The sequence below is a fragment of the Cebus imitator genome, unplaced genomic scaffold (genome assembly GCF_001604975.1).
Source record: "Cebus imitator isolate Cc_AM_T3 unplaced genomic scaffold, Cebus_imitator-1.0 Scaffold128, whole genome shotgun sequence".
Lineage (NCBI taxonomy): Eukaryota > Metazoa > Chordata > Mammalia > Primates > Cebidae > Cebus > Cebus imitator.
The window spans coordinates 1,190,009-1,211,868 of record NW_016107443.1 but is presented as its reverse complement, the minus strand read 5'-3'; the positions used below and the strand labels follow the sequence as shown (position 1 = coordinate 1,211,868).

The window sequence follows — 21,860 nt, the reverse complement described above, 5'->3', positions numbered from 1 at the left end:
TCTTGCTCAGGCTATTCTTGAACTCCTGAGGCTCAAGTGATCCGCCTGCCTCAGCCTCCCAAAGTGCTGGGATTAAAGGTGTGAGCCACTGTACCAGGACCCTCTCCAAGAAATTTCTAGGCACATATTATTGACTACTGTAACATATATTTGCCCTTAGGTCGTGTTGTTAAAATTGTCACTAATAAGGTGACCATTTTTCAAGGCACGCTAAGGCGAGTGCACAGACAGCTCAAACAATGTGTGCTTTTCTTTCTTTTTCCCATGCTTGCAATTCCTGACTCATGGTCTCATCTACCATTTCAAGCCTCACCTTAGGCCTCCTGGCACAGCTCCTATCCTCAGATAAAGCCAAAGCACTGGCAGTTCACAAAAGCTGCTTCCTGGGCCCACTCATTTCCCCAGCCTGGGTCTCATTCAATGTGGTATCTTACACAGCCTCTTCCAGCCTATACCATCACTGTCAGTTTACCAGTGTCTCCTTCAGAGGCCTTGTTTACACTTAATTAAATCAAGCCTGAAAATTACTTTTGAACATAGAGTTTAAGACTTCAGAAGCCAAATCAGTATATTTTTTAAACTTATGATTATCTCTACACAGTTTAATTGTACAAAATTCTTAAATATATTTCAGAACTTCTAATAATTATGAAGTTTTATTTTCAAAGTCCTCAGATTATGAGTACATTGATAAGAAATATTAGATAACAGTACTTTCTTAATGCAGAAACAGCCTTAAATAAAATAATCAGGCAAATCTGCACATTGGCAATTAATGACTTACTTTTTCAACATACTCAAACACCAAGTACAACTTTCCCCTCCGACGAAATGCTTCCTTCAGCTCCACAATGTTTTCCTGCTTGAGAGTCCGAAGCATTTTAAGCTCTCGTAAAGTCGTTTCCTTGACTTCTTCATTTTCTAGAATGTAAACAATGGTGAAAAGAGTAAAATGAAAACTTTCAAACTACTATTCAAAGAATTCCAAGAACACTGAAAAATCCCAGTTTCACTTTCCACTTTGAGTACTTCCGCATAAGAAGTCCCAGAATGAAATATTAAATAACATGTTTTCTGGTTGAAAGGATCAAGAATAATAGAAGAAACGGTTTACTTGATCAGCACAAACTTGATTTTCTGCTTATATATTTTTGTGCTCTTTTTACTACAGTGTATGTGTAAAAACACACTTATAGATACAAGATATGCATCCATTGTCATTTGAACTCTAACACTCTATACTAGGAAAGAAAGATTAAAAGGGCCATAAGGAATCAAAAGTGTCAGTGTGCAGAGAAATCTCTATGCAGCCAGCATCTGTAGTAGTTGATGTTTTTAAAGATGGTCTGAAGCTTTGGCCTAAAAGAGTGTTTTATTCCTCAGGCTGCATGAGTCACCTCAGGGAGAAGAGGTCATGCGCCAAGTATCTACAATGCAAGTCACAGCCAAGTTGCAGGGAATTCTGAGAATGTCTAATCTCTCTGAACATCAGCTGCTATAGGTTCCTGCTGTCCTCCCTGTGGCATGTCCATCTGCCCATCCCAGATGGTGTAGCTGTTCTGGGATGGAGAATTTATGCTGAACCAATAGATCCTCTTCCATACCATCGACTTCATTCATGATAACCTCTGTGGTCATGGAGGAAGGACAGAAGTTGTATTAACTCTAATGGATTAACTGGCAGGAGAATGATGAAAATATTTCTATTTAAATGAGTTTTTATTATACCTTTAGATTTAGCCTGGAAATCCTAACTACCATGTTTTTGCATATATGTACCAGGATACAGGATCATAATCCCTCATCTATAATTCCAAAATCCAAAACACAGTCTAAAAACTGAAAGCTTTTTCTAAGTTTGGAGCAAATTCACTGAGGTAACACCTGAATTGACATGAGACTACTTACAGTCTTTGTTTATCCCATCCAATATGAACATTCATATGTTGCACTATAGAAATACTACTTAATTACTGGGTGCTATGTATTATAACATGCCCCATGTCCATTCTAAAATCAAAAAATTATGAATTCGAAAACACATGTGGCCACAGGCTTTTGGATAAGAGCCAGAGTCCCAGCTGGAGAGCTGTGTGACCCTCAGGCTCAGACCTGTCTTTCAGTGTGAGAAGGAGGAAAATGGAGTGTGAAGATAGCGGCATGGAAGTCTAATAAATACACTCTCTAGAAAAAAGGCTCTCTAAGCAAGGCACGCAGGACGAAAAAGGCTAAATGGACGCCAAAGGGAGAGGGGAGATTCAAAATGCAGAGCCGGGAGTGTTTCCTCAGATTATTTTCTATTCTAGCCCCCTTTCCCAACCTCCACTCAAACTGAGTTTAAAGAAAAGGGACTGACATAAAAGCAAGGGCTTCGTAGCACCCGAGTATCCATAACAAACTGAAAGCATAGAGTCAACACTCCCTTGTGAACTGATTACATAAGTGAAGTATTCTACTTTAGCCAGAAGGCTACTGGAGAACTCTGGAACACAGATTAGGATCAAGAGAGATACTGTCTATGAGAAGACAAGAACCAGCAGTAGGAAAGGCCAACTGTGGCATAAGCAGTGAATTACTTGGCTCACACCAAGGCGGTCAACAGGGAACTGGGTACTTACAAGGGAAAGAGCATGACAGTGGATGCCACCCGGCAGTGGGTGAATGTCTGAGATGCAATCACAGATATTCCAAAGTGGCTTGGAGGATTGGGAGGAGACAAAGGTCCAGGTGTTCTGCAAGTTGGGGCTGAGCCAGAGCAATGTTGTTCTGTGACCATTAGAATGCTAAGGTAGTTGCAGCTCTTGAAGCCCAGGGAACACCAGCAGTTTCCTAAAGAAGCAAGATTGGGAACATGCTTCTCTTGATAGTCCCCCTGAGTTACTCGAGATTGGGATAATCAAACTAAAATCCATCTATCTCGAAGAGACAGAATAACACACTGATCTCAAATAAGAAACAAATTATCTAACAAGGGACTAATTTAACAAGAGACAAGTCTACTAATTACTGATGACCTGGTCCTCGCCTGCCTTTCCATCCCCATCTCATGTCCCTCTCCCCATCCCTCACCTCCATTTTTCAGTTCCCAAAATAGCCCCAAACTTGATTTTTCTACCTTAATGGCCTTCAGAGTTGCTCCCTCTGCCTACAATGCTCAGTCTACTACCTAGGCTCTTGATAGGGCTCGCTCCTTCAGGTTTTAGTTTAAATGTCACTCCTCCAGAGCCTTCCCAGACCACCAAAGAAAGAAGGCCCCATCCTCATTATTCCTTGTCACAGTTCTGGACTTTTTTTCACAGAACTTCTCACCATTTTTCTTGATACATTTGTTTGCTTAGTGGTATAAATCTATGCAGCCACCCCTGCTAAATCAAGAGCTCAAGGAGGACAGGACTCAGTTCTTCTGTTCAGCAATATACACCAGGACTGTACCTGACATAAAAAGAGGTGATCAATACATTCTTCCTACATGAATGCTTTATCTGGGGCCATAAGGAAACTCTGCTTATACATGACTAGCTCTTCCTCACTTCAGCCACAGCAAGGGAGGGCAAACAATAGACACTTTGCCCTCTCAGTTTTCTTACAGCACTGCCAATTTCCTCAAGTACCACTTATCAGGCAGTAAAAGAAACTGAATTTCTTTTTTCCCCTATTCACCTCTGTCCCTAGGTGTCTTCTACAGTGTCTGATTAGAAACAATGGAGGATACAGAACACTGACAGTGCTCAGGGTCAAGAACACACACCCATACATGCACACAAACACATAAATAGACATAAAACCATTCAGAGCATCCAGAAGCTATGCTGGAGCTGGGTACAAATAAATGTTGCCACAAAGTCACTAAATAAATACAGCTAGTGTATCATCCTTAATCACATGCTTGGTGAATTCTTGGTACTGGAAATGCAAATGAAACATCATCATATTTGTTACCAACTTGTGGCAATTTGACTTTGCTAATGGATAAACCCTCTTCAGAATGGCCGCATAGGAATGGTTTTAGTAGAAAAACAGTGGACTAGGACTAGGGAGACCTAGATTCTGGACTCAGCCTTTTAATCAACTAACAGTACGCCATGCAACTTTAGGCAAGCCACTTAACTTTTCATCAGTAAAAGAAACAAACACATATGCCTCCATCTCTCAAAAATCCTATTGCCTTTTTGAAATCTAATAATCTATTATTTCTTTTCAGAAAATCTTATTGATTACGAGCCTAAACCTCATGGAACATGGGTGCTTTGTTATACATACGTTATTTGAATCTGTATTGACTCCACCTAACAATGGTTAGAGAAGATAATGAATCATCAAAAAGAAGCACACAAAATTACTTAGAATGTAGTGTCCAAACAACCTCATTTGAGCAGCTGTTTTAGGAAAGAAAGGCTTCTCTACTTTATTCCAGTAATAGTATTAAAAGTTGAGGTAAACACTTGAGCACTAACATTGCAAAGAATGGGAATAGGCAAGAAGTGGAACTAATTCCCTAAGTTCAAGCAAAATGGGCACTCTTCAGTACTGGGTACATCCTATAATTTTGTTTTTCTAAGTACTTTGAAGGTTCTTGGCCTGCCCTGCACTTTATGATGAAAATTGTGCAACTATATTATCAGATGATGGTGGGGGGGAGGGGAAGGCAGGCACATTCCAATTACACAAGCTTCTCTTCTCAGAGGTATACAAAGTAACAAAGCATTTTCTAAGGCATTACAAAATGCCTTAAAAAAGCATTCAGTTAAGGCATTTTCAAAAGATGGTAGCAGAGCCCACTGAAATGAGCACAAAAATCACTGCCATCTAGTTGGATTAATCCCTGTGGATTGTTTGTCTAGGCTAGGGTTCTTTATCAAGGCTGGGCTCCAGTTTACAAATGAAGAAGCCAAGTCTAGGAAGGATAACTTTCTCAGGGTGTGTGAGCTGAGGGTCACATTCTACCTCATAGTCTGAGTAGAATACAGGGACAAAGGTGGCATAGTACAACACAGTAAGTTTTGGAAAGTGAGTCACAGTACCCAGGTTCAGGTCTAACTATGCTACTGTTTAGCTGAATGGCAAGACAGCATAGTATGGGTGGAAGAAAAACTCAATGAAGATCCTGGATCAGCATTTTAGCCGCAATTATTCACAAACAAGCTATACAACTTTGGGCCTGAGGTCCATCATCTGTATACTGGGGGGCTGAGTTATACTAGATTATTCGGAAGGACTCCTCCTGAGTCCATACTTCTATGTGATGCCTGATTATGTGCATGCTGACCCACCCTGTCATCAGTTACCGCTGAGGGAGTTTAGCTTAACACAGGATCAACTCTGACAAAGTTATGTGCAGATATATAGAAACCCTACTACTGAGTGAGGACAAAATGGCAGGGTTTAAAAGGATGTTAAGTAAAAACAAAAAACCGTCCTACTTCTAAATTTACCAGTAAGGCAAAGTAACACACCTAAAAATCAAGAGCGATTTGCTAAAGTAAAAGAGAACAATTCTTAAGAAGAAAGATCACAGGAGCAAAGGAGATTCAAAGATAAGTAATGAAAAGAGAAAAACCTAAAGATGAGCAGAAACTCTATTGTATATCTATTTTTAAAGAACTGTGGGCTTAGAAAGGAAATCCAGGAATAGCTGTAACCTACTTTGTGAAATCACAGACCTGACATTTTTGTATAGCCAAAGAGCCCCCTGCCCCAAATGGACCTTTAAACAGATAAACTGATAAAGAAAAATCAACCCATTCTTGATGAAAACCACGGGGATGCCATATTTGAGTCTGGTTGCTCTTATTAAAGAAGGGACATCAACAGACAGACAATGTGGCTGAGGAAGTTTGAATGCTAGTGCTACTGTTACATACACGAAGAAGGATGTGGACCCTCCAATCTTTAGAGATGAAGAACAGGTAAAAGCACAGTAAGGAGGAATTTATTAAATCACAGAAGACACAAAATGATCACTAGAAGAATCCTGAAGAATCCTGAAGTTTGAAAGAGATCCATGTTGAACATGAAAAGGAAGTGTGGTGAAATCATGACTAGCCAGAATGCTCAAGTTCAGTTAAATTATTTGTTTAATCAAGGTTTGGACTTTTTGTTTCAAGGCCTCTTTCACACAGAAATCAGGCTCATGAATTTAAGGACTCCGGGTTATAAACTCTGGTTTTGTACCATTATATAAAATAAGAGACCAGAGTACTACTGATCCAGAGACCAGTAGAGAGCTTTCTAGTGTCTGGGTAAAAAGAAGAATAAAATAAATTAGAAGACAGAACAGGTGATCAATGAAATGTTTTCTAATAATTAAGAAGAATGTGTCCATTCCAAGAGGGAAATAGGTCTCTATAGAAAACATTAAGCAGCAGAATATGAAATGCAAGCAATTTTATTTTACATAAAAGCAGAGACACAACCTAAGTTTCATCTTAAATGTAGACTACTGTACAGCTCCCTAGAGTCAGCCTCCTTACCATGCACAGAGGCCCAGTGACAAGTAGAGAGGATCTCTCTTCACCCCATCACCTTACATTTAAGAAAAGATGGAAAAGTCTAAGGAAGCAAAAAGAAGGTCCAAATGCATATCAAAAATAAATTTTATAAAATAGGTTCTCCTAAAGTAAAGGTTGGACAGACAATATTTTGAATTCTTGCTGGTCCAAAGCTATGTAATCGAAATCAGCACTCTTGGATTATTTAATAAATTGAGGACAGCAGACACTTGTGTATGCATGAGAATGACAATCCAATAATGATACATCATCTGAACATCATTGTAGAAGACGGGAGTCATAGGAAGGACAGAAGAATTGGGCTAAATTTATAATTTATACATAGTCTGAAAAGTGCCTTTTAATTAAATAATCTCTATTATCTTTATGGTCTATGGTCATTTTTTCCCTTCTCAGAAAATCCAAATAATGAGCAGAACTATTAGGTTGGTGCAATGGCAAATATCACAATTACTTTTGCACCAATCTAATAATATAATGGAGACATCTGGTTGGTCAGATGTTTACTAGATAAAGTTCTCTGTGGGAACTTAATAGCCAAGCTTATAATAACGTCATTTAGAGTATCTTAAAGAACTCATCTGGGCCAGGTGTGGTGGCTCATGCCTGTAATCCCAATACTTTGGGAGGCTGAGGAGGGCGGACCACCTGAGGTCAGGAGTTCGAGACCAGCCTGACAAACATGGTGAAACCCCATCTCTACTAAAAATATTTTAAAAATTAGCTGGGCATGGCAGGAGGCACCTGTAATCCAAGCTACTTGGGAGGCTGATGCAGGAGAATTGCTTGAACCCAGGAGACGGAGGTTGCAGTGAGCCGACATGGTGCCACTGCACTCTAGCCTGGGCGACAGAGTGAGACTCCCTCTCAAAAAACAAACAAACAAACAAACAAACAAAAAAAACAAAAAACCCAACAACCTCATTATTGGAGACCCCAAATTTATGATGAAGTGTCAACGAGCAGAAGTCATCAAAGTAAGAAAAACTTAACTAATGAAGTAAGCTCAGACAAAAATTTGTCATCACTCAAACATTCTTCCCTTTTAACAGGAGTCTATATCCCCAAGTCAGGGTGTTAAAGTCTTTAAGGGAGAATCACGGGCAAAGACACTGATAAATTATCTGATAGAATTATATCTGCTAACAATTAGAGAATAAAAACCTCGAAAAGGCAAGGCGTGGTGGCTCATGCCTGTAATCCCAACACTTTGGGAGGCTGAGGCAGAAGGGTCTCTTGAGCCCAGGGGTTCAAGACCAGCCTGAGCAACACAGCGAGGCCTCATCTCTACAAAAAATGAAAAAATTAGCTGGGAGTGATGGTGTGCACCTGTAGTCCCAGCTCCTTTGGGAGGCTGAGGCAGGAAGACTGCTTGAGCCCAGGAGTTCAAGGCTGCACTGAGCCATGACCATGCTACTGCACTCTATCCTGGGATACAGAGCAAGACCCTGTCTCTGTCTCTCTCTCTCTCTGTCTCTCTGTCTGTCCCTCCCTCTCTCTCTCTCTCTCTCTCTCTCTCTCTCTCTCTCACACACACACACACACACACACACCCCTAAAAAAGAAGAAAACACATAGACAGGAATAAAAAAAGAAAAAAAGAAAGAAAACTGACAAAGCTTTCTGTATATTTCTTAATGACGCTCTTTTCTGTAGAAGCTATTCACTGGCCTAGCCTACAATTTTACTGCAAAAACTGCTCCTCCTCCCAAAAAAGTTAACACTTGATTGTTTCTTGAAATAGCATATTAGTTGCTAATATAACCTAAATTGTGTTAACTATAAACTTATTTTCATAATTTTAGTTTCATTTTACCCACTTAAAGTCCCAATATAAACTTTTATTTACTATGAAATTTTGGTTCCCATTTTAAATAGTGATCTATCATCCTGGGATAATAAGGACTTATTGAACTAAATAGTAGGCTAACAAAATATAGTTTCACAAACATTTTACACATATGAATTTGTGAACATATGACTTTAACAAGAAAGTAGGACATTAGCATAATCTTTTAAAGCTACCAGAAGTTAACATGTACTCTCACAAAATATTCCGTGTTATCAGTGAGAGAATAGATGGTCACCAACTTACAGTGGTTTGACTTCAATTTTTTGACTTTATGATGGTGTGAAAGCCATATGCGTTCAGGAGAAACCATACTTCGAATACCCATAAAATCATTCTGGTTTTCACTTTCGCTAAAGTATTCAATAAATTACACGAGATATTCAACACCTTACTATAAAATAGGCTTTGTTATATGATTTTGCCCAATTATAGGCTAATGTAAGTATTCTGAGCACATTTAAAGGGGGTTAGGCTAAAGCTAGGATGTGTGGTAAGCTGGGTATAGTAAAGGCTTTTTTTGAGACAGGGTCTCACTCTGTCACCTAGGCTGGAGTGTAGTGGCATGATCACAGCTCACTGTAGCCTCAACCTTCTGGGTTCAAGCAATCCTCCTACATCAGCCTACTGAGTAGCTAGGACTACAGGCATGCATCACAATGCCTGGCTAATTTTTAAAAAATTTTTTTGTAGAGACATGGTCTCACCATATTGCCCAGGCTGGTCTCAAACTCCTGGGCTCAAGCGATCCTCCTGCCTTGACTTCCCAAAGTGCTGCGATTACAAGTGTGAGCCACCACACCCAGCCAAAGCATTCTGTACATAAGAAGTTTTTCCACTTATGATGGGTTTATTGGGATGTTGCCTCATCACAAGTCAAGGAGCATCTGTACTGGATTAACTTGAACGTGGATCAGACCAAGTGCAGATCCTATTTCAGTTAACAATATTTTTACAGGATTATTTCATTATCTTCACTAAGACTTTTAAACATTAGATCTAGATAATCACTGCCATAATATCAAAAGAATATTTTGAGAATAACTAATAAAGGGGATTAATGAGAGCTACATGACAATGAAGGCAATGTTATCATAACACTCTATTTTTTATTATAAATGGCAAAAATTTAAGATAATAAACTGATTGAGAATTAAATTGTTTACATAGGGATTGAATAGACATCCTTACCTGAATAAGACTATCTATGTACACTTCACACTCCAAAAGAGTTGTTCACCAAACATGTACCCTTTCTTTCCATTAAGCAAGACACTACTCCAGCAGGAGGAAAATGGTAAACACAGAAAAGAGAGTACTAGTATCTCCCTGGGAGAAGTGTAAACAGTAGGAAAGTGGGCTGGACTGGAATGAAAAAGTTTATGAATAAATGGATATGTCTTCAGGTTCTAGCATAGAAATGTTTTGGAAGTATCCCTCTAGAAGTATGTGTAGGCAGTAGGTAGGTGTCATTGACAAGGTCAGGTGGGTGATAAGGCGGCATGCCTCTGAGGGATGGTGTGTGATAATGGTCTGGCAGAGATGAGGGCAGAGCAGATTAATGTTTTGTTGGTTCAATAAAATAAGGGGAGATCAAACGTTTTCCATGTCTAGACTATTCACGCACTCCCGACACCACATCTAGAAACAGTTTCTCTCACCTCAAAATGATCCAAGTTACATATCTCCATTCAGGCAGTAACTGCTTTCTACTGTGTTTTATTGTTATTTATACAGGTCTTAATTCTCCTAATAGGTCATACGCTCTTGAAAGTACCCACATCTGAACTCTCACAGCACTTCGCTCAGTGCTCAATGAATTTCAATGAATACCCTAGATTTCCACTCTAAAGGTATCATAACACATGTAAAAATATATAATTGAAGCTAATAATTGGTATGCACAGGATAGAGATTGTGAAGAATATAGTATTTATTTAAAAAGGAAAGTAATGGGGGCCGGAAAAGGTGGCTCATGCTTATAATCCCAGCACTTTGGGAAGCCAAGGTGGGCAGATCGCTTTGAGCTCAGCAGTTTGAGACCAGCCTGGGCAACAAGGCGAAACCCCGTCTCTACAAATAAAATACAAAAAAGTTAGCTAGGTGTGGTGATGCATGCCTGTAATCTCAGCTATTCAGGAGGCTGACACTGTAGAATCGCTTGAGCCCGGGAAGCGGAGGTTGCAGTGAGCCAAGATTGCGCCACTACACTCCAGCCTGAGTGACAGTGTGAGATCCTGTCTCAAAGCAAACAAAAATGACAGTATACATGGCCTAGATTGTACTTTTTACAAAATTTGACAGTTATTATTTTTGGTTGTAACTGATGCTTGCCAATATGCCCTGAAAGATGAATGCACAGCCAGAAGCCTTTACATGCATGCAAAGGTTGTGCTTTGATCTACTGTTGCAACTATTCTTTTTAGGAGATCACCATTTGTCTCTCAGCCACCTGTTGACCCAAAGTCACTGCTCAAAGAGCTCATTTCCAATGGTTTCACAGTGGGATGGCCTGGGGCTACTGCTTCCTGCTAGACAACAAGTATCCCATTTGAAGCAAGATTTCTTTGTCCCGCTAGAACAAGCAAAAAGTTCTTTTTTACCTTCCCTTTAAGTCTACCCATAGAATGACTGCTAAAGTTCCCAGCTGATATGCATGTGTTCCAATAAGTAGCACATCAGAGATGGGTTACAACAAATACTGCTGCATTTATCCTGGAGCAAGTCCCTTTTTATTTAATGTCTGCTAAGTCTCTGAGGTGAGGGTGATGAAACGGTTCATAAATATGGAGGCTGGTGTCTTACATCACTTAGGGAATGTGTGCTAAAGAAGGTAAGCTATGACTGCCATTTCCATACTTCTGATTAGATATGAAGATTGATGCTATGTTGGTACTTCCTACTTTTAGACCACAGTTTTTCAAATAGCAGGCTTTGACTTATTAGTGGTGTAATCCATCTATTTGATATCACAATAGGCATTTTTATGAACAGGAAAGAACAGAAAGTAGAGTGCTTCACACTCATATAATAAAGAAGTTTGTGACATTTTTGCTTCATTTACATATAGTGTTACATATGTGTGTGGACACTGGGTTAGGATGTAGCATATATTTCTACTGTGGGTCTCAGTTCAAAAAGTCTGAAAAAAATGTTGTCTGGAGCATCTTAAAGGCCGTATCTATTTTTGTCATCAGTTTCTCTATTTGGCTATCTTTGGATGGCCAACCATCTAGATTTTAAAACAAATGAACTACTGAAATGCGTTATTTTAAATTTTCTTGCCCAGCATGGGGTAATTTTACAACTCTGTTTGAAATGGTCTGGATGTGATGAAGGCCCCTAAGCATAGTATTTCTTCTTAAAAACCTTTTATTCTTCCACTGCATTATTCTAAATATAAAATCAATCCCTCAATATTGTCTGTCACTTATCCTTGTATTTCTAACTCTGACTAGGAGCTGGAGATCATAGTAACCAATACTGAAATCTTTCACACAGTACTTGCTATTTGTGTGGACCCACAAAAGTATTTACTTCAAGTCCGTTTTTTAATTTTAATAATATTTAGAAACGGCATAAACAACATGCTTTCTAACCAGCCTTTGGAGCAAGATTTCCAAAGCTGACTATACCTTAAAATAAAAAGATGAATTTTCTAATATGAGATTTGAAAAGATTCACATAGAAGGAACTAAATGTTTGAAAGCAAAGCATGATAATAAATAAGCTATATTCACTTTCTGAGATTGTGACTTCAAAATATCAGGAATAGACAGTGTGTAACCAGCTAGGTACCACTTCTTCCACTCTATTTATAAAAACGTAATACAGAAGGAAAAATACATATATACATATACATATATATATATATATCTACCTTCACTGTCCTTGAATTTCTTGATTGCCACAATTTCATGTGTTTCCTGCAAAGGAAAAGAAGCAGAAGGAAAGTCATTCTCCAGTGTTTTTCCGACTGGGGATTCCAATTGCCTGGGGGTATATTCTGGGACAGAGTAGCAAGAAGCCTGAGTGTCAAAAATAGATCATCTTCCTCTCCCCCGCCACCCCTCATTTCTTGGTTCCAAAATTCTTTCTTACCACCCCACAAACATTGTCAAGGAAGGAAAAAGAGAAAGGGAGAGGGTGCGGAGCAGGAGCAAAGAGCAGATATGGTGACAGAATATGCATATAGATCATGAATCAGAAGTGTCAATGTCTTGAGGATACTCAAAAGTGCCAGGAAGAGTGACAAAGACTGTCTTCTGTATTGCCCTCTGAAATCCAGAGACACATTTTAATTGGCCTTCTAAGACCAAGAAAGGGCCTCACCAATACACAGTAGTTGCTCGTAGCAGAATGCTTCCTCCAGGTCACGTCCCCTTACTTACCTTTTCCTAACAAACATATATAGTTTTCATCAGCTCATCCCTATTGATGGTCATTGCAAATCCAAAGTGGGATAAACATTCCATCACCAAATACCAATCATCACCTTCATCCTGCCCTTATTTATCTCTTCTGAATAGAAGAGATAACAAAATTCTGCTTTAAAACAAAATATGAAAATCTTTTTTGTTGTTTTTGGTTGGCAGGAAAGAAAATAAGGGCTAGAAAGGAAATGGAAATGCCAAGAACTAAGTACCACTGAACTAAATAACTTGTATCCAATTCTGGTCTATAAAAGGAATAAAAAAGCTTTTGGCAAAATAATTAATATAAATTCTTCAAAGCCAACATTTATATGAAAGTCTTCTGAATGACTCAGGCCTGTTCTTTTTTACTCTAAGTGGGGACACTTTCAGATCAGATCTTGTAATGTTTAATGAAACATTGTCCTTACATCAAAACAAAGACTTTAAAATTGGACACAATACCAGGCAAGTGCTATAAATTATGGAGGGAAAAGATACTTCTTAAAGGTATTGTGTTTTTGTTTTTAATGAAGGAATAGGATTGTAGGGTACAGACGACTTACATGTACATATAGGGTACAACTTATTTGTACATTAAGGGATCTTCTGACTTAAAGAAACTTCTTTTTCCAGGTATTACTGGGAAGGAAGAACTGCCAATTTTAAGTAATGTAGGAGATTCTCAGCTAGAATATCATCCCACGTAGTCCAAAGGTGACTCTTTTATGTATGCTACTCTCCCATAATACATGGATATCATGTTCTTACCCTGCTCCTTTTCAAATGGTGCTAGCTAGCAATCTACCTAGAGCATAACTGAAAGAACAGACCCTATCGGGAACCTCCTCTTGCTTTTCTCACAGCACAAAGAAAGGGGTAGCTTCCAGGAATAGAGAAAAACTGCGCACATCTCAAATGAATATTGTTCCAGGTAGTGTTCCATCTTATATTCTACTCTAACTGAAAGACTCCCACATATATTACTTTCATTTCACCCTAAGTGTTAAAAGTTTGATTTTATAAAAGATCTTAGTTCAAAACTGTCCACTGATACGACTACAAATTTAAATTTGTAACTGGCACATTTATAACACCTTGAATAAATTTATTAGTTATTTTTCTCTGGCATCTTATAAATACAATTTACTGTATAAAGCAGATGGCTAACAAGGGTCAAATAAAATGTTTATTCTTTTATTTATCCTTCCAGGAATACAATGAAAATCTTCTCTCCTCAAAACTTGCTCTGCCTCCCCCAATATGGTTTATATTTTTCCTTAAAGAACGAAGTGGAACAAATAAAGTTTTCTATATTAAACCAATTCACTGTTTAGTGAAAACCACATGCAATTAAGAGAAGATGGTGGAAAGAATTTAACATTTCACATGTATTCAAACTACTTATAAAAATAATATAAACTCATTACAGAACATACAAAAAGGATATAAAGGATATAAATAGGGTATAGAGAAGACATTTTAAAAATTAACGCTTGTTAATATTTTGGTATACTTTCTTCTGGTAAATCTTTCTCAAATGGTAGTAATATTGGACATCTTATTGTATGTTGTTTTTATTTAACTTGGTATTATATAAGCAACATTTAAAGCTGTTATTAATTTTTAAAACTACCATTTTTAATGGATGGCTGTTTAACAAGTCTGTTAATGAACATACTTCAATATCTGTATCTTTATTTCTATAGAGTAAATTCTATAAGTGATATAATTGGTTCAATGGGTATGAATGTTAAAGGCTCCCAATATATACTAACAATCTGACATCCAAAAAAACATCATGTCACAGTTTCCTTAAGCAGTGTATCAGAATATTCACTCTATATCCAGTGCCAAAACAAAATAAAATCATTTTAAAAAACCTCTCTGGCATTCAATGAGATGTTTTCTTCTATCAATTGGTAAGTGAAATCAGGTCCAGTAGGGTTAATATTTTCTTGCTGATTCATGAATGACAACTTGTTGCCAAATTCTGTTACAAATCATTTCCCCAGTTTATTGTGATCACTAACTATTTAGAGTTTTGTTGTTGTTGAATATAAATTACAAAGTCAAGTTTACTGACATAGGCCTTTGTAATTATGTTTATTACTTTTGTGCTCAAAGTCCTTACTTAGGCTGAGCATGGCTAATATTCATCTGCATTTATGTATCTTGATATTTTAATAATTTAATTTCTTTCCTTAAGTATTTATTCACTTGTAATTTATTTTAATATATGACATGGTGAGGGAATCCAGATTTAATATAATTTCTAAACACTAAACCAATTTTCCCAATGCCCTTTACCACAAACTTTTAGTTCTTTGTTACATCTTAGCATTCTTACATATAGATACTAGATGTGCTTTCAGAACTTTCTAGTGGACTCTAGCCTAGTCAAGTATAGGCTATTGATCTGTTCTTATGCCAGAACCAGTTTTTAAAGTATTGTGACCTTGAACTGTTTAAATTAATCTAAGTTTATAGACACTGATTCTTCTTATACCATTTTATTAAATATATTTATTTTTGAGAGCAGGCTTTGACTGTTGAATTTAATTTGTAATTATAGATACATGAGCTATAATATTTTATTTTTTTTTACATATTCAATTCGCTTCACTGTTTAACACCAGTCCTTTACTTGTATAGTTTATACATATTTGAGTGACTGATTTGCATTCGTGTTTTACTTAGCCAGAGTGCATCTTTGAACGGTTTTCTGACAAAGTGTTCTGTTTTCCAAGTCTTTGCATTTTTGAACATCTTCACATATACGTGGCAACTTGATAGGCACAGAATTCTTGGGAAGGCAATCTTTTATTCTTCAGAGTCACTAGAAGCTTCAGTGTATCATAAAGCCCTGGAAAATGCCATTCATGTCACAGACACCAGAGTCTGTATGCTTATTAAAGCAACTTTAATGCTGGAAGGAATAAAGTATCTTCTTGTAACAAAATCCATATACTCAGATATTTTTCCAAGAAGAAAATTAAGGGTCTAAAAAGAAGGGCTGCCATTTTCTAACATAAAAAAATTATAATACTATCACATAAGGCAACAAATGAGGAACAATGACCTGACAGTCTCTGGCATTTGTAATAGAAAAGAAGTATGAGGCCTATTTGAATTTTGCTCCAATATAGATCACTTCTTTTTTCTGCCTAAATACTGTTAGGACTTTTCCTTTTCCTTGAAATAAAAATTTTAAATTATTCGGAATATATCTATAGAGGAGAGTATGTATATGTGTATTTTTTTAATCAATAATACCTGGAAATTGATGAAATTAGAAAAGTCTTCTTACAGCAACCTTAAATGCTGTTTCTACCCCTATTTTTCTATTATTTTCTGCCACAAACCTTACAACTTTTAGGTTGGACCTTTCATAATTGCTTAGCATGTTTTCTACTAAATTTTTGTACTTAGTATGCAATGTTCACGATTTTATCATTAGCGCCCAGAATAGCAGGCACATAGAACGTGTTCAATAAATATTAGTAAATGAACATTAATGAGTTCAAAAGCGCTACACAATTTTATCTGTTTTAGGCTTCTTTCATTTGTCCTCATCTCAGCCAACTTCGGCATTTTTTGCCTCGCTTTAGCTTATTCACTCTCTGTAGAGGTCATATCTTTCTGGCTTTCTTTTGGAAGACTAAGCACATGTCTTAACTCTATTTGCTCGTTAGAAAAAGTCATTTTCAGAACCATGTGTTGCTTCTAAATCTTCACAGCAATGTTTTATCTTCCTGTGCCTTTTCAGTGTTTTCTCTGTTCCACCCTTTAAAACTCATCCTTACTAAGAGGGAAAGAGATCTGCCAGGACTGGCATTTGGCTGCAACTTGACCTTCAAATATGAACTGATGCACCCCAAGCCCGATTTTGGGACCTAGCTTGCTAGTACACATCCTTCTCATTGGAGTTGGTTGGTCTGAGGCTAAACTGACTGGGCAGGGTTCTCTCAATAAGCCAGAAGAGCATATGCCATTAGCTGTTTACCTCATGGCATCCTGGAGACCACATTTCCAAGCACAGCCTATTCCCATCCCTCTTCCTTCGCCACACTTTGCCACAGGGACTCAGAATCCTAGGATAGCACATTCCTCTTCCAATCCTTCTTTGCTTCTTGCCTTACTATATTTAGGACATTTTAGTCTCTGCAAAGATCTGGAAATGCAGATGCTAATACAGGTTAGTAGGGGGCTGAGAACTCCAGCTCCAGAGGTGTCAGATTATAGTTAACCTCAATGAGATGGTTGCTTATTTTTCAGTTCCTGTGAGCGTGGGTCCAAGTCATTTCCTACTCCCTTTGGATATCTGGCCTGATTTGGGTTCACAAAGTAGGATAAACAGCACGATGTTCAAGACTATGCTTTTAACCCAGTCCCGCTAATAAAATTAATTCTCCCTGGACTTTGCTAGCAAGCTTCAATGCTTAGTTTCTTAATTTGCAGAACTTCATGGGTATTTAATATCTTCATGGGTATTTAATGGAAAGGTAGGAATTAACACACCAAGCTTTATTACTTATTCTACCACCACCCTGAGATGCTATATATAACAAAGGTGTAGACAAAGAAGAGAAATATACAAAAAATAACTCTGAAAAGCTTGTTTTGAATTTAATTTATTCACAAAACCATACCATTGCCCCCACAACGTCTGCAACAGAATGTCACCAGCTGTAGTTATCAAGACAGGCGAGTTTGCTACTTGTTTCAGTGTCTTTACTTAAAATATGAGGTATTTAAAAGCTGACATCTTAAGCAATAAACTAAGAATGTGATCAAATATATGAGTAATCTATCAATGATAATTCCACGCCTCACCCTGAAATCTACCTTAAAATTGGAATTGTATTATGTACTTTGGAACACAAACAGAAAAGACTAGGTAATTTTAGATAAAGGTTCCTGAATTGTACTACTGTCTCCATAAGTAAACAAACTAAATCAAGGCATTTCACATTTTCCAGAATAAATTTCCTCAGCTGAAAAAAAAAAATCAGAAACAGAATAAAAAATAAATGTATGAGTACTAACAAATACAAATATCTGGAGAGCTATAGTTCTTCCAATATTCTCAAGATCTCTACCCCATAAAAATCAAGCCTCAATCACTAAAGAATCATACTGGACAGAGAGACTTATAACCATAAACTCATTTTCATTGCTGATCGTCTAAGGCTTTGGGTCATTGTTTTATTCCCAGTATTAATTGTCCCTTAAGGTTCTGGCAAAGCAACTAATTGGTATTAGCCCCCATAAAATTTACTAAATTATTTTAAAAGGCAGTTATATAACTTAATTATCCTTTGTAATAGTGAATTCTTTAAACTGATCATATACTGTTTAAGGAAGTAGCAAGAGTCATTATTTTTCAAATGTTTTGTTAAGTTAAAATATCTAACAGGTATGAAACAGAACAGAATAAAATATTCTTTTATTCTACTATTCATGGATTAAGCCATTTCAAAGGTTATAACAGTTATTCCTCAGTATCTAGAGGCATATAGAGGGGGCCACTGGTTCCAGGATCCCCAAGGGTACCAAAATCCATGGATGATCACCCCTGACATAAAATGGCATAGTATTTGCATATAACCTATGCACATTCTCCTATATACTTTAAATTATCTTTTGATTACTTATACTATCTAATAAAATATAAATGCCATGCAAATAAATAGTTGTAATACTGTGTTATTTTTATTTGTATTTTTTATTGTATTTTTAATTTTTTTTTTTAAGTTCTTCTGAGTATTTTTGATCCTCGGTTGGATTCATGGATGTGGCACCTGCTAATATGGAGGGCCATCTCTAGTCTACAATTCATTTTCTAATTACTCTCTGAGGAAGCTCTTTCTTGGGAGAAAGTCTTTATTTCATCATCCAAATAGCAGGGAATATAACTTGATAAGTAAAGTATTTTAAATATTTCTGTTCACATTTTATTAGCAAATATCCTGTCTGCTCTTTGAGCAGAAGTAAAATCCTACAAACACAGAAACTACACTTTATTGCTTCTCGACCTGTTGGCTAAGATCAGGTGAAACTATTGCTTTTTTTTTTTTTTTTTTTTTTGAGATGGAGTCTTGCTCTGTTGCCAAGGCTGGAGTGCAGTGGCACAATCTTGGCTCACTGCAACCTCTGCCTCCCGGGTTCAAGTGATTCTCCTGCCTCAGCCTCCTAAGTAGCTGGGATTACAGGCACGGGCCACCACACCAGGCTAATTTTTGTATTTTTAGTAGAGACGAAGTTTGGCCATGTTGGCCGGGCTGGGAAACTACTTCTTTATGGACCAGTATGGTTCCTGAAAAAGTAAGCTTCATTTTAAGTTATTTTTAAGTACTCTTGTAGTAGGCCCCATGCTAAGTGCTTCCCATAGATTATCTCACTTAATTCTCAAATCATCATTCTGAGGCAGATCTTACACTCATTTTACAGATGAGGATACTGAGTTTTAATGAAGTTCCATAATTTGTCCCATGACCACACAGCTAAGATGTAGCAGAGCTGAGATTTTAAACCCAGGATGACTGATTCTGAATGCCATTTCTCAACCATGATCATGCTATACTACCTTTCCAAGCCATGTATGTAAATTTTGTCATAGAAAAAGATTCTGAAACACACACACACACACACACACACACACACACACACACACACTACTGAGGAGGGGTGTTAAGACCAATGAACATTTAGAAACAGTTTTCTAATAATATGTTATATTTATACAGTTAAAAGTACAGGCAAATATTTCATTACCTCCATCTTTATCTTTGTTTTGACCTTTAATGTACAGAAACCTTCTAAAATAACTCAGTCCCAAAGCATTTAAGTTATTTTTACATTATAAGTAAAATTATAAAATGGGAGTAAATTCAAGCACAGGATACATTCTATACCAGGTAAATTATAACACAGCTAATATGCATTTGCCAAGTACTATAGAAATATAAAATACCATCCATGATATTCAGTGATAAAAGCTAGATTTATCCAGGAAATTCCTTAGACATCCTGACTTGTATTATTTATTATTGGAAAACTACCATAGTTTGTCAATACTAAAAGTTAGATTTACCGCTAAATTTTAGTACTTCAGACCAAATCACACACACACACACACAAATCGTTTCAGTCAACTAACAAATGTTTATTGGACCTTTTGCTTTATGTAAGTAAGGTTTTCTTTTGTATCCTGTGTTTGACATGAGTGAGTAAATGGAGCTGTCTTATACACATAGATGTTTACAACCTGGTATGTAATAATGCATGACAGTAAGTTAAAAATGCATGACAAAAGCTAAAAAGTATAACAAATGTTATATGATATGCCACAGGAGTTCAAAAAAGATCATGCAAATATACAGAAAAAAACGTATATCCCCTTCAGATTTAACAGTTGATAATATTTTGGCTTATTTGCTTCTGATCTCTTCTTGCCTTTTGAAAAGTAAAATGTCGAAAATAAAACTTCATTCATTCCCATTCCCTCTACCCAGATGTAATTTCTATCCTGAAGTTGATATGTATCATTCCCACACACATTTTTATCACTACAAATGAATTTGTCCATAAATTGTATTGTTTTGTACACTAAAAATCATGCAGCTAGCATATGTTATTGTATGTATCTTTTCTCAACCACTTAAAAAAATACAATGTGTATCTGAGATTAAAAACAAAATCTAGTTCAATGGTTCTCCCTTGGGGGGTGACTGTGTTTCCCCCAAGACATCTGGGGACACTTTTGGTTGTCACATAGGCTTGGGGTGGGGGGGCTACTGGGATCTAGTGAGTAGAAACCAACAGTGCTGCTAAACATCCTACAGTGCACAGGACAGTCCCAATAACAGTCCCAGCTCCAAATGCCAACAGTGCTGAGGGTAAGAAACTCTGCTCGAGTTTATTCATTTTAACCGTTTTTGCGGTACTTCCCTATAAACATTCCCCCTTAAAAATGTGAGAATGATCACTTGTTGAGGAGATCAGGTAAAGCTTTACTGAAAAGATTAACATGCTATGAAAGAAAATTTTAACTGAAAAAGAGAAGATTAAAAGATCCATTCTCCAAAAATTATTAAAACTATTTATCATGGCACTAAAATGTTTACACTCATTTTTATAAAACAATGATTACTTTTATAATAACTTTTGTAATACAGGTCCATTAAAATATCACACAGTGAAATGGCTAGGTGCAGTGGCTCACACCTGTAACCCCAGCACTTTGGGAAGCCGAAGCGGACTGATCACCTGAGGTCAGGAGCTCGAGACCAGCCTGGCCAACATGGCGAAACCTCATCTCTACTGAAGTACAAAAATCAGCCCAGCATGGTGGCGTGGGCCTGTAATCCCAGCTACTCGGGAGGCTGAGGCAGGAGAATCACTTGAACCCAGTAGATGGAGGTTGCAGTGAGCCAAGGTGATGTCACTACATTCCAGCCTGGGCAACAGAGAGAGACTCCGTCTAAAAAAATAAAAAATTATACAGTGACATATACCAAAAGATATACTGAAAACATATTTCTTTTTTTTCCGAAAAATTTCAGGAATGTTTTTCATTTGGCCAAAAAGAATTTAGCAGAGGTCCACTAAGTCTACATCGATAGCTGACAAAACTGCCTACTAAGGTTCACATGATGGAGCTATTGTTACAGGAAACATTGATGTGAACTCTAACCTGCTCATAATTAGAATTAAGTGGTATGCTAAGAGTATTTTAAGAAAACTCTTACAATTTAAAAAGCATTACAAGAAAAACAGTGTATTTATTTCATGTACAGTCTCTAAAAAGAGGATAGTCTTATGAAACTACTAATACTTTATCAAGAACATGAGACAGCAGGTGGCCAAAGAGGAAGTTGTGAGAAGTGGGATCTCACAAAGAAAGAGATAGAAAATGACTGCCTTCTGGGCGGATAACTTGATGTCAGGAGTTCAAGAACAGCCTGGCCAACACCAACATGGTGAAATCCCATCTCTACTAAAAACACACAAAAAATTAGCTGGCATGGTAGCACATGCCTGTAGTCCCAGCTACTCAGGAGGCTGAGACATGAGAATCACTTGAAC

The 21,860-nt window shown here is 37.3% G+C and overlaps 1 protein-coding gene across 3 annotated transcripts in view; it reads right to left on the bottom strand.

Moving 5' to 3' along the window:
* Window positions 1-21,860, bottom strand: part of CDKL5 (cyclin dependent kinase like 5) — a 213,136-nt gene that overhangs the window by 76,113 nt on the left and 115,163 nt on the right. For all 3 annotated transcript variants that reach the window (XM_037742797.1, XM_017540632.2, XM_037742796.1), the window contains exons 4-5: window positions 12,239-12,284; window positions 785-921 (exon numbers count right to left, since the gene is read on the bottom strand). In XM_037742797.1, the coding sequence (XP_037598725.1) occupies window positions 785-921; window positions 12,239-12,284 (183 nt within the window). The remainder of the gene's footprint in view (window positions 1-784; window positions 922-12,238; window positions 12,285-21,860) is intronic.